The sequence below is a fragment of the Amblyomma mixtum genome, chromosome 7 (assembly GCF_055824585.1).
Source record: "Amblyomma mixtum isolate Tamu chromosome 7, ASM5582458v1, whole genome shotgun sequence".
NCBI classification, from domain to species: domain Eukaryota; kingdom Metazoa; phylum Arthropoda; class Arachnida; order Ixodida; family Ixodidae; genus Amblyomma; species Amblyomma mixtum.
In genome coordinates, this window is record NC_143018.1 from 111,431,086 (window position 1) to 111,445,013 (window position 13,928).

General features: G+C 44.5%; 1 protein-coding gene across 1 annotated transcript in view; it reads right to left on the reverse strand.

Annotated features, from left to right (window-relative positions):
* The window catches only part of LOC149337220 (cathepsin L-like), a 55,681-nt gene extending 50,714 nt beyond the window's left edge, over positions 1-4,967 (reverse strand). The window contains exons 1-2 of the mRNA XM_089553385.1: positions 4,868-4,967; positions 4,165-4,307 (exon numbers count right to left, since the gene is read on the reverse strand). Coding sequence (XP_089409511.1) covers positions 4,165-4,307; positions 4,868-4,961 — 237 coding nt within the window. The 5' untranslated portion in view covers positions 4,962-4,967. The remainder of the gene's footprint in view (positions 1-4,164; positions 4,308-4,867) is intronic.
* Positions 4,968-13,928: the final 8,961 nt, after the last annotated feature.

A 13,928-nucleotide genomic window follows, 5' to 3' on the forward strand; every position in this document is an offset into this window, starting at 1 on the left:
GGCGACACTATTTTGCCAGTTCTATTCACTGCCTATTTCCGAGTGTTATTCAGAGGGTTGTATTGGGTATAGTTTGAGATAAACATTAATGCACAGTACCTTAATAATCTGCGATTCGCCGATAACATTTCATTCATGGGTCACTCAAAGAACGAATGACTAAGCATGATCGATGTCTTAGGCAGAACAGAACGGTGGGTCTCAAAATTATTATGCCGAAAACCAATCTAATGCTCAACCGCCGCTGAAGGGAATAACGGTTTACAATTGATAGCGAGGTTCTGCCAGTGGTTAGGGAATGCGTCTACTTAGGGCAGGTTGTGACCACGGATCTAGATCACACAAAGGAAAAGCCTAGAAGAATATGAATGGGGTGGAGCGCATTTGGTTAGTTCTCTCAGATTATGAACGACAGTTTACCAATATCTCTCAAGAGAAAAGAATATAACAGCCGTATCGTTCCGGTACCCATCAAAGGGGCTTGAACTTGAAGGCTAACTAAAAGGATGCAACTTAAATTGAGGGCAACGCAGCGAGCTACGGAAAGGAAAATTATAGGCGCAACGTTAAACGATAGGAAGAGGGCTGAGTGGGTCAGAGAGCAAACGCGGGTTAATGACATCCTAGTGGAAATCAATAGGAAAAAATGGGCCTGGGCAGGGCATGCAAATCGAAAGTCAAGAAAACCTATGGTCGCGGCGACAGAAAGGTGGGCGGATGAGATAAGATAGGGTGTCTGAAGCTGACGCACGACAGATTAATTGGGGAGGTAAGGGAGAGGTTTTGTCCTGCAGTGGATGCAGTCAGACAGATGATGGTGACTTTTTGAACACCCAAGCACAGGGTTGCCTGCCGAGCCGGCGTATAGCACTCATGAAGTGAATTTTCTAGGTTTATTTGCTTGTGTTTTCCTACTTTTGGCCTCTAAGAAACATAACTAAGCATCATGTGTATTTCCTCAGAAGAAGCATGGAGAAGTGTTAAATAAGCTGTATCACGCAGTTGAAGGTCAAACAGTCACGCAAGTTTCACGTCTCATCAAGAAAGCTTTCGGTTCAATCGATCACTAGTTAGCTTCACTGGGAAGCATTCAAGGCCATATAAACGTGCATACATACCTCTCTGTACTTAATTGCACATAGCATGACTGAACGAAGCACACAGGAGATGGGTCTGCTTTTGATTCTTTCAAGACTACAGAGTTGCTCTTTCCCCAAAGGACTGGACGTGTATATTGGTTTCAGTGTACGCGCTGGATTCACACCAGGTAATGAAAAACGACAAGTTAAAAAGTAGCACCTCTAAAGTAGTGCCTCCTCTCCTGTCGTCCTGTTATTTCAAAAGTATCTGTATTAATACATGTTCTTTAATTCTTCCACATACATGATGTAGCGGCATTTAGTCCATACGTTTTAACAGAAGAACTTCCTAACCTTCGTAATCGACATCGGCAAAGCGACGCGAATGAAGTTGCCCGGAGGCGAAACTAAGAACGGCCAGGTTTCGCCTCCGGGCATCTTCGTTGATGCCGCTTTACCTATGTGAGAATGTGCCAACTAACCCAGCAAAATGTTCTGCCTGGTAATAGAGTGCGCGTATGAATTTTATTTAGGGCTGTAATGGTGGCCAGCCCATCATAAAGCGCCAACTGCCCATCAGGATTTGCGACAGTGCCCCGAACTTTTTTTTTTCTGTGCCAGTTGATTTTATTTCGCGTAAATGCCACTGCCCTCGTTGACGCTGAATCCTACCCCCAGGTCGCCGCTATGTTGTTTTCTAGTATTCATGAGCCTGTGCTTACCAGAGCTGCGTTGATTTTAGTAAGACTGGGAGTGCACTTCACGCATATTAACGCTTTCTACAGCGGTAAACATGCTTCAACTCATTGTCGAGCTTGCATTTTTACGGATATCAGACAATCTCACGCAATTTTGTACGGCTGCGTTCCACTCTGCAAGTCGAGTGGCGGCACAGCGACGTGAATGTCTTTTCGCGAATTTCCGGTGACTGACGTGCTCACCCGGTTTAGAGATATGATTCATTGGCAAACTATTCAATAAATGTCAAGGGCCAATGGGCACGAGAGAAAAAACTTGCTCAAAACGACACCACTTCGTTCAGAATAAAATACGCATAATTAGTTATCGCCCGCGCATTTTGTGCTACCTTTAAAATACACTGCGAGAAAAAAGTTCCAGGATTTACAGAAAAAGCAGTTCCAGACAAACGTTCCCCATTGATTCAGTATGACGTTCCTAACTATTCGACGCCAGCAATAGACAAGCTTTAAACGATACAGTTTGCTACGCATCAGAACAAGGGACCATTACCTTGAATATTTTCATAGTAAAACCTTACAATATTGCACAATTGCATCAGATTTAGAATTCATGTCCAAAAAATCTGGACTCTGCTTCAAACAAAACGTTTACTTGAAGCTAGCTGCTCAAAGACATGCATTTTTATGTGCACAGAATCACTATCGTGTACCAACGTACATTCTCTTCCTCTTGTTTCAACTTGCCCATGCCGGCAGGATGAGAAAAAGAAACTCAAGTGTAGTCTATTCTTATTGTTGGTCTTTCTCTTTTACCAACTAGCCCTGAGTCATCACATTTAATTACTGCTAAAAGAGTTTTACAAGCCGAAGGTTTCGCAAATGTAGGTAGAACGGTAGGTCATGTACAACCTAACAGGGACAACATTTTCGCGGTTTTACAGTGGCAGCAGCGCTAGCTTCCCGGCCCCTGAGCGCTGCGATGTCTGGTATACGCGGTCAAGGAATGCGAGGAGTTGGAGCGGTAGAACGCACATGCAGTGTGGATAGATGGCTCAAGCGGCGAGAGGCAGTAACGATGCTCATTCCTGGGGCGGCTCATCGTTCCATGCGAGGAGCACGGTGATGCGAGCCTCTTCGCTACTGCGGAGAGCATTGTTGAACTTGATAGTGTGAGGCTATTTAAATAGTTTTTGTAGTGCACGAGCACTACCGGCCTCCTAACCTGCGAAATGCTGCCGGTGTGTGGTGGAGCCTCGGAAGTTAGTCACGTGATGCAGGAAATGGCGAGAAATATACGACGCTTTAAATGCAGGTGATCTTGATCAACCTGGAGAAACCAAATAAATATTCCCACAACTTCGTCTTGAACCCGCGGCGGCGAAAAATGATCACCTTGGCTGGCCACTGCTCGAGAGCGCTATGCTACCACCCCAACCGATTATGCCTCGTGTTGACGTACAACACACTATCGTGCTGTGCATTGTACCTCTTAGTCCTCGGGTACTTCCATGTATGCGCAAGCCATTAAAGGAAAGGAAACGCGCTGTCAGTCACGCTTTCAGGTACTTGGCATTGGTATCTACCTGCAAAAACCTGTTTTCGTGCAATATTTCGTGGTTAGCAATGCTGAGCCGCCAGCCGCTTTCTTTTTCCAGCTTTCTTTTACTCGGAGTGAATACTTCCGATGTCATCGAGAAACAGTGCACAGCGGGCATATAAGCGTTGCGGCGGGCGCGAAATCGCTGACGGTAGCGCCGAGTTCGCGAAGAGCAAGCTGGTCGAACAGCCGGCGCCGGAATAACGTGCGAAGGTAAGATCCAAATGTATACGCTGCCGATAGAGATAGAAAACAGCAGAGACGTGAAGGCTATTTCATGCGTGCACCCGAAGCAGAGGGATGGTGAGTTTAGCCCATACCCTAAATTATGTGCCCCGGCATCCTATACCCGACTCGACAGGACAAGCCAGTTGTCAGAGGGCAACAATAAGAAGAGAGTCAACAAACGCTTGGATCTGCCATTCAAGGGGAACACATCGGGGTGTAGGTGATCAGGCTATTTACTGTCTTCACAGTATTGGCGGCTGCTGAGGCAAGCGCTATAAACTTCGAGAACTGACAAGCACCTGGTAAGAGGTGGTGTGGGAACTTCTCCCATAATTGTAGAGCACAGCCTCAGCCCATGTAGAAACACAATGGGTTTTTGATGCCTTTGGAGTCTTCAATTGAAACTATCCAATCTTTACACACTTACACTGTAGTTAAAAGCACGTTTAGAAGATCTGAACGGGGTCCAAAACTGCCGCACCACCGAGTTGCACTATAGATACATAACGCTATATATTGAACGCCAAATGTAATTTTCGTTATGCTTTCCTGTACTCACCATGTCCCCAAAGTGATTCATAGCAAGGCGATAGGATACGAGGCCTCGCTGATATTTCTCGTTGTGCTCTGCGATGTACCGCCTGTTTTCAGCGAATATTTTGAATCTCTTGTCGTCTTCAGGGCGTTCTACATAGCTTCTTCCTGGTGAAGTAAGAAACTTGTATTACGTCGAACACTTCCGACGCAAGGCGACGATGATAATTTTTTGGCATATCTCCGACTGAGCAGTCTAACTATATACTACTTGCATGGTTTTGGGCTTTGTGGCGGGTTTTGTGATTTATTAGAGCTCATCTTCATGGTTTGCTGACGTCTCATCTTTCATAGTATTGGATATTCGGTTCATGTCTCGCTGTATCAGATAATTTGAAATGGCTGAGGAACATTTTTTCTCTTCTAGGAGTTTTAATTATTAACAACATTGCGAATATTGCTGACCATTCAAACCGTTACAGCGAGAGCAAGTGGCGGTTATAAGAATGTCAGCAAATTGCGAAACACCGCTTTGTCGCAATTAAACGTGCCGTTCAAGACACGGCAACGTAGCGCTGCTTTGTGTGCCGCCTCTTTTCTGCTGCCTCATTCTCTGGTGTTCAACGTTTCTAGACCAAAGCCAAGAAGCCCAAACGCCTTCTCCATATCGGGCCAGGGTTTGCCAAGAAAAACTGCCACCACGGTGACGCACAACATTGGGCACTCACCGTGTTTGGCCTTAAAGGCCTGCCACTCGGCCCGCAGATCCCGCGTACCAAAAGCAGCGGAAAAGGCAGCGCACACCAAGAGACTGCGCAGCATCACGACAAAGTGAGACTCCGTATACAGCGGATTCGAAATCAGGTGGTGCTTTCTTAGCCCTCACCTGGGCTCGAAATTTATGAGGTATGGAATTGAAGTAGGCGAACAACGTTTTATTACCCCTTGCTAGCGATTCAGTTTATGTACGCAGCTGTTACCAAAAAGAGGGTGGTACTATGCCGCCCTTCAAGCTTCGGCAATCGAGGCTGAGCAAGAAATGTGAATTATTGCAGCAGAATTGACGTGTTCGGTCTTATTACAGGTCTGGATTGCCCGCGTTATTTTATTTTTTTACTGAAGGCTTGAGTAAAAAGCTGCTCGACCATTGCGCTGAGGGTACGAAAGCACAACGGCACAACCATACAAATTTGGCGAAGAAAAAAACTTGCATTACCATCCCTCCGAATGTTCTTTCAACACATCGCGGCTTGGTAATAAGTGAAAGCCAGCCCAAGGCTAATAGTCTCAATACGGATAAGAACAGTTGATTCTTTGTATGTCACTCTAATCCATGCTCAAACACTAAATAACGTTCCGCCACCAGAAAAAACTTTAAAAACTAATCAATGGAACAGTGGTTATGCCCGTGAGATATAAATCAATATATGATTTTTTTTTAATGCACGCTCATTTTTCTGAGCGATGAGGCAAAGCCAGCCATTCACCAATAGGGGCCGTCTGCTTATGACAGCAAGAAATTCACGGCCATTTCTCGCTGCGTGTCGGCTTTCAAACGGTCTACAACGTCCTTCCGCACCCACTAAGTGGCTTATGGGAATTGCGCCGGCGCAAGCTTTGCCGCATATTTTGGAGCTTTCGCTAACACGGAAAAGCTGGGGACCCTTTGGGCCCTTTGGAAAAGAACAGTTCTTGAGACTGCACGATGCCACTTCTGTCACAATGTGTCCATGACGAATTTGTGCGTAAATCGGCGTTCCCCTTGATTATGGTACGATTAGGGTTGAACAAAACACTACTTCTCTCCATGGAAACTCCACATAAGCGACCGCCAAAGCAAGTACAGACGTCCACAGAGTTGTCTATAGCGCTAGAAAAGCGCGTTCGGTTGAGCAATTTGTAACACTGGCCGCTTCTTGGCGGGCCCGATGTACAGCCTTTGTCAAAAGTTTGGAGCCCAGGGGGTTTGATTCTGAGCCTCACTGTGTGGTTCGTGATGTATCTCCAGCGCTTCAAATTTCCTCTGGATGCGAAGATTTCTGGTTCTGCCTCCTTCAATGGGTAGGAATTCCCAGAATGCTTCAGGAGTCCCACTGCAAGGCTAAGAAGCAAACCCCCTGGTCTCTAAACTTTTGACAAAGACTGTACCTTCTCAAGAAATGAGAAGCTAAACACAAATCATCGTCATGTCCATGCACGATAAGTTGTTTAGTACACTAGACTGGTCGTAAATTTCGTCAGTGCATTCCTTAGTGTGCTGTTCGAGCGCTTTAGAGAAGTGCATCGAAAACCACAATCGCATTTTTCAGTTAGTGGCCTAAATGAACTTTTTTTACTAATTCAGGTGTTTTACCCTTGCGATAGACCGGTGCAGGATAAAAGGCGAAGGCATCCAAAGCGAATCCTTTGATATTCCAACATGTGCCACGAATCTTGGCGGCGATAAAAACGACAGGTAAACTTTGTCCTCGCTCTCTGGTTAACCAATTCGTTGAATAGTTAACGTGCACCACTTAAAACTATATTGAGCATCGGGAAATTGACCCATCCCCTCCTTCAGGCGAAGCTTAAACGGTAACACGATGTGGCCTGTGTCAAAAAGAAAATTCCTAAAATCTAGCTGCTGACAATACATATCACAAAACCTTGTTTCCCTGGTTGACGACAACCTCTAGGATGGCGTCGAATACTGCCACAGTGTGAACAGTTCAGATGAAGTTCTAATATGTGCTAATGGGCTCTTTTGATAAAGGTTTGTAGAGTAATTTACAGGTTTAATACAGGGATAAAAAACTCGCGACAGTTATTAACTGGAGTCTAGCCTCTTTATACGAACTACCAGAGGCTACAGCTATGCAATACATTACTCCACAGGGTCAGTGCACTAAAAACAAAGCACCCGAGCTGTTCTATCGGATGCTGTTGTCTAAAATGTGAGATTTGATCTTAAAGCGTATTTGGCTGCGCTGCAATATGCAGGCGAAAACTGCAATAAAATATATCTCGCACAAAGACCGCACTTAGGAGACCCATACAGCAATTCGTGCAACAATCATTACCTAGCATGGGTGTCTTGGATACGCACAAGATATCTGGCATGTACATGTGGAAGTCAACAAAGCAAACAGTAATTGTTCTTCCGCTTCATTCTTCCCTCTATTTTCAAACTTCGTGTACTGAAACATTTAAGTAGCAACCACATACCTAAGAACCTAAGCATTATTCATAGTGTATTTAAAAGTTGAAGTGTTTAAATTATGGCTTGAATAATATTTTCCCACCTTCAATAAACATCTAGTGTTTTCTTCTGCAAGTGAGTTGAAGTTGAAGTTGAAGTTGAAAGTTTATTGAGTAATGCAATAAAATTTACAATTCTATACAGCGAGAGGTCCCATGGTACAAGACCGCGGGCGGGACCTCCCATGAAAATAAATTTCAATAAGCAACATAATATAAAATAAACAACACATTAATTAGCGACGAAACAGAATAAATGTAGGCACATAGTGTAATATTAGTTACTGAAATATTTAAATACAAACAATGTAATGCACAATAATGTAAAATAAAACACTCACAGATGCCGCGATACATAGAATCAATAACATAACAAAAAAATCACAAATTAAGAAGGAAAAGCTTTAGTTTGACCTTGAATAAAGAAAGCGTATTAGTTTGTTTGATGTCTATGTTCAAAGAATTCCAAAATGATACGGATGAAAAATGAAGGCATTGTTTCCCGTAGTTAGTTCTGACCTTAGGTAGTAAAAAGTTATTACGCAGCGCAAAACGAGTGACGGTGTTGCTCATGATCGTGCCGGGAGAAAATATGCTTAGCGGGAGATAATGATGAAGAATCTTAAAGAATAGGATACCAAGGTTGTAAAAATAAAGGGCCGAGATAGGTAGAACGTTTAAATCTATGAACAAAACGCGGGAGGGTGACATTCGAGGGGTATTGGTTATGATGCGCATGGCTTGCTTTTGCAGTTTTATTAAAGGCCAGAGATGAATATGATAGGCGCTACCCCAAGATGAGATACCGTAGTTTAAGTGGCTGTGGATGAATGCGTAGTAAAGAGATAATAAAGTTTGGACTGGAAAATAGCTTCGGGCTTTAATTAGTGCGCGTAATCCATAAGAAATTTTCTTGCACGTTTCAGCTACATGATGATGGAATTTTAAGTGAGGGTCAATGATAACACCAAGAAAAGAAACTCGATCTTGCGGTGAAATAGCAGCAGAATTGAGGTATAGAAGTGGTGTGATGGGCAATGACTTCTGAGGGGGATGGAAAATCTGAAAACAAGTTTTAGTGACGTTCACGGACAGGCGGTTAATGTGGCACCAACGCTCAAGAGAATTAAGATCATTCTGTAGGTTAAGAATCAGCTGATTAATGTCCTGGTGCGATGATAGCATGGTAGAGTCATCTGCGTATAGTATACTATTGCAATTCTTTAAACAGGATGGTAAATCATTAATGTAGAGTAAAAACAATACAGGGCCAAGAATTGAGCCCTGTGGAACACCCTTGTTAATTAAAGCTATGTTAGATGTATGGTCATTAATAGAGACTATGTGCTGTCGGTCACAGAGAAAGCTCTTCAAGAGCATTAGGGGAGGTCCAGTGATACCATAAGATTCCAATTTGTGAAACAAGATGGAGTGATCAATGGAATCAAATGCTTTGCTAAAATCTATGTAAACTGCTCCTGAGAACATTCCTTTATCAATTGTTAGCCTAACGTAATTTATGAGAGACGCTATTGCAGTATCTGTAGATAGTCCGCGCCGAAAGCCGTGTTGACTATCTGTCAATATGTTAAATTTTTCAATATAGCTAGACAACCTTACTTCAATTAGTTTTTCTAAAATTTTGTCAAAAAAGGAAGAATTGCAATCGGACGATAATTATTTGGCAAAGCTGGATCGCCTTTTTTGAAGACCGGTATTATTTTCGTTATCTTGAGCTGCTTGGGATAACTGCCAGATTTAAAAACGAGATTGCAGATGTGGCTAAGGACTGGCGCAACCAATGACCGGATACTTTTCACATGCTTTCCATGGATATTGTCAACGCCGGGGCCGGTCGTCTTTAAATTAGCAATTACAGATAGAACTTAGATAGATACATACAGATAGATACAGTGGACCACCCTAGTGGATAACTTGCTCGTAGGAAATTAAAGAGATTCAGCGAAATCCCATAAGCGTTCTGCAGACGCTCAGCAAGCCTTTCAGGGAACGCCCTGGCGGAAGAGACGAAGTGTATGTGGATTCATTTCCGTGTGGATTCATCCGTAGAGAAAATGTGCGCATTACAGTTTCGGTACATTTCAAAATGTTCATGCGCATTGCACTATGATGAGTGCTTGCAAATCTAGATTTCATGTACCTGCTTTCTGTGCATCGCAATTGAGATGAGCGTATGTAATTTCAATTTATATATGTATATATGTATGTAAAAGACAAACAGGGCAATGTCATCAGCAATATGGATAAGATAGTTGAATTAGCCGAAGAGTTCTACACAAATCTATACAGTAGCGAATGTTATCATCAAGTTACTGAGGGAGGCAGTCGAGCACAGCAATGGGACATCCCGCCAGTAACGAAGGAGGAAGTAAAGAAAGCCTTAGGAGCAATGCAAAGAGGGAAAGCAGCTGGTGGGGATCAGGTAACAGGACGGAGGAGAGATTGTGCTACAAAAACTAGCCACCCTGTATACGCAATGCCTTGTGACCTCGAGAGTACCAGAAGCTTGGAAGAACGCTAACATTATCTTAATTCATAAGAAAGGAGACGTCAAGGACTTGAAGAATTATAGACCGATCAGCTTATTGTCCGTTGCCTACAAAGTATTTACTAAGGTAATCGCTAATAGAGTCACGACAACCTTGGACTTTAGTCAACCAAATAATCAGGCAGGCTTTCGTAAAGGATACTCGACAATAGACCACATTCACACTATCAATCAGGTGATAAAGAAATGCGGAGAATATAACCAACCCCTATATATAGCTTTCATTGATTACGAGAAAGCATTCGACTCAGTGGAAACCTCAGCTGTCATGCAGGCATTGCAGAATCAGGGTGTGGAAGAGTGCTATGTGAAAATATTGGGAGATATTTATAACGATTGCACAGCTACTATAGTTCTCCATAAAGTCAGCAATAAAATTCCAATACGGAAAGGTGCCAGGCAGGGAGACATGATCTCGCCAATGCTCTTCACTGCCTGCTTACAGGAGGTATTCCGGGAACTGGAATGGGAAGAGTTGGGTATAAGAGTTAATGGAGAATACCTGAGTAATTTGCGATTCGCTGATGACATTGCCTTGCTAAGCCACTCGGGACAATAACTGCAAAGCATGATCAATCAGCTAGACAGGCAGAGTAGAACGGTGGGGCTAAGAATTAACATGCAGAAAACCAAAGTAATGTTCAATAGCCTTGCAAGAGAACAGCAGTTCCCAATTGGTAGCGAGGTGCTGGAAGTCGTAAGAGAATATGTCTACTTAGGGCAGGTAGTGACTGCAGATCCGGATCATGAGAGGGAAATAACTAGAAGAATAAGAATGGGGTGGAGCCCGTATGGCAGGTTCTCTCAGGTCATAAATGGTAGCTTACCAATATCCCTGAAGAGAAAAGTATATAACAGCTGTATCCTACCGGTACTCACCTATGGGGCAGAAACGTGGAGGCTAACAAAGAGGGTTCAGCTTAAGTTAAGAACAACGCAGCGAGCAATGGAAAGGAAAATGATAGGTGTAACGTTAAGAGATCGGAGGAGGGCGGAGTGGGTGAGGGAACAAACGCGGGTTAATGACATCCTAGTTGAAATCAAGAGGAAGAAGTGGGCTTGGGCAGGGCATGTAATGCGAAGGCAAGATAACCGCTGGTCCTTAAGGGTAACGGAGTGGATTCCAAGAGAAAGCAAACGTAGCAGGGGACGGCAGAAAGTTAGGTGGGCGGATGAGATTAAGAAGTTTGCGGGGATACAGTGGCGGCAACTAGCAAAGGACAGGGTTAATTGGAGAGACATGGGAGAGGCCTTTGCCCTGCAGTGGGTGTAGTCAGGCTGACGATGATGATGGTGATATGTATCTTCCTGTATTTCGGTATTACCGTGTGTTCAGTGTTCAGTTTCATACAGCTACCAATATTAATTGTTCACGTGTATCTTTTTTCTTCATGCATATGAAGCAAAAACTTCAGCTTTGCTTCATGCATATCTTCTACAAGGGAGGAGTATATGTTGTGTTGTGGGTTTTTCGTTGCTGCTTAAGTACAATGATGGTCTTGTGTCTCGTCGTTGCAGATGTGTCCTCTGTAATTGGCCCTTACACGTCACATCGCTAAAGGCTATAAATATCAATGCGCTCGTTTCTCCGCTCCTCGGCGTTCATTCCCACTACATTGGCGACGACAGAAGTACATCGTTAGGCATACGTTCATGGTAGCACCGACTTGTTTACCCGAGGCAAGTCAAATATTGTCCTTTAGGCTCCGATAATCTCCCTGTTTAAGCGCCTACGAACACCCGCAGATCTCTTGATGTCGAATGCGAGTTCTTCACGTCTTTTCTTTGTTCGCTTGGACCTAGCGTCGGACACAAGCAGGGAGCTGTAGAACAAGCAGCCAAAAGTATAATCATTAATTCTCCAGCAAACAGCTCTCTTTACTCTGAACAAGCCAAGAACCCAGACATGAATGCTTCTAAAGGAAAAGTAAGAGAAAAGTTCGAGTGCATCTTTCAAGTAACAGCCCCAGTATTCGCACTTTCGTTCACGGCGCACAATACGAGGTCGAGTGGCTCAATGGCTTACCCGTCGGGAATGGAGCAAATGACGACTCCCCACCAGAGGTCATTCACGAGGCCAAATGAAACTCGGCCTTCGTGAAGGTATCATAGGCCGAGAAGTTGATTCTTTATAAATAAAGCAAGGATTTCACTTCTCATGAAGCACAATGTTGCATAGTCCTGAAACAGCTCCCACGGCGACCCACCACTGCCGTTCTTAACGAGGCTAGGCCGGCCCATGGTCTCATCGTCTCAGCTGTTGTAGAAATGTCCCGCTTGAACGGGACAGCTGTTCGTCAGCACAGCATAAAAGGTCTTTCCTTATTTGTCACTTCGCTGGTGAAGGCAGACGCATATTTTACATGCGTTAGGCAGTTGCCCCATTCTTAACGCTGACGGCAAGCGCAGCGAGCGGGTGGCGCTGGAAGAATATCCGACTACCTATTCCTGTTTAAATGAGAATTTCCCACAGCTTCAAATGCAGTCGTAAAACTGCAGCCCTTTCAGCGTTTGCAACAGGAAGGAGGTGAAAACGTCTTCCAATGTGTACAGCTCTCCGGGGCTTCATGAACGCATGCAGATACCTCGAATTCGAAGAAATGTATAGCCACCCGCTTCTAAATGTAGTCGCCGCTCAGCGAGTCCGTGAAAGACTCTTGCTGGAGAGATCAACACTGATGCACACGACAGCTGTTCGCATCGCGACTCAACAAGAGCAAACGGCCTTAGACGTTCAGAATTTGACGCCGTGGTTCAGCCCATCCAGAGAGCAGCGGTAACGCCGTCACGGCCAGAAGTTCATCCTTCCGCTATGGAACCGTCATCGTCTATCCAAAATAACACCTGGAATCCCAATCCGCAATTGCTACATCTTCACATCACAAAGAACTTCTGGCAACAACGTCAGTAATAATCTCGGAGACCACACTCCTCAATCAACAGAGACCCCCGACTGCCATAGCCAGGGCCGCCGTAAGGCACACTTTCCTCAACAATGGCGAGAAACTATAGAGCAACAGGCGACCAGGCGCTGTTTTAGGTGTGGTTCTAATGAACACATCGCGTTAGCAGCCACCTGCCGAGTCAAAGGGAAGAGGTGTTTCCATTGCTCCAAAATCGACATTATCAGTGTTTCTAACCAGCATACGGCTCCTATCCGCGAGATTCAAGAACAAGTTCCCGAACAAGACGGCATCTCCGCCGTAGCATCCAATCAAGTTTTCGTCCTTAATAGGCAACATTTCAGGTTTAGAATTTATATCATACTGCAAGTGGGCCAAGTGACCGTCAGATTTCTAATGGTTCTGAATCTACAGTACCAATCATCGAGCAGAAATTGTGCATAAAATATTATCCCCAGGATAAAACAGGTTTTGCAAGAGCGAGGTACAAGATCACAGTAAAAAGACGAGATTAACTATTTGTGTAGCAAATACATTTCACGTGTTTTAAGGCGCGCGCTAAATATATGACAGGAACAAATCGGAGCGTCAGGGCTCGCGTCTGTTGCAGTGCGCATGAGCAGACTGGTTCTGGCTGACGCGCGGTACGCCTGGCGCGGTAACGAGCGACGAAAGTGTGCCTGGAGTTTCAGCTTTAGCGAAGCGCTCGCGTCGCTCCCAGTTGCCACCTGGGGAAGCCATATTTTGTGACAGAAATTTGCCATCTGACTACAACAGTAGGGACCCATGGAGGACGGGCGTAATCATCTGAGGGATGCATTTATGTTTTAATTGCAATAAGAAGTTCCTCCGAAATATAAAGCCCAGCAGGCGTACAGCTCAGCTGGTTCCTTCGGGCGAGATTCGCCTGTTCCACAATCTCCAAGAGCAGGTTCATACCGCTCTGCGCGTAAAGCTCCTCGAGTTGTGTGTCTTTCGGCAGACCCGTGAGAATGCGGTCGTCTTCTCAGTGAATCTTCTATGGATGAGCCTTTTATTCAGTAGTCGTAAGGATAAGACAAGGTCGGAGAAATGCTAATG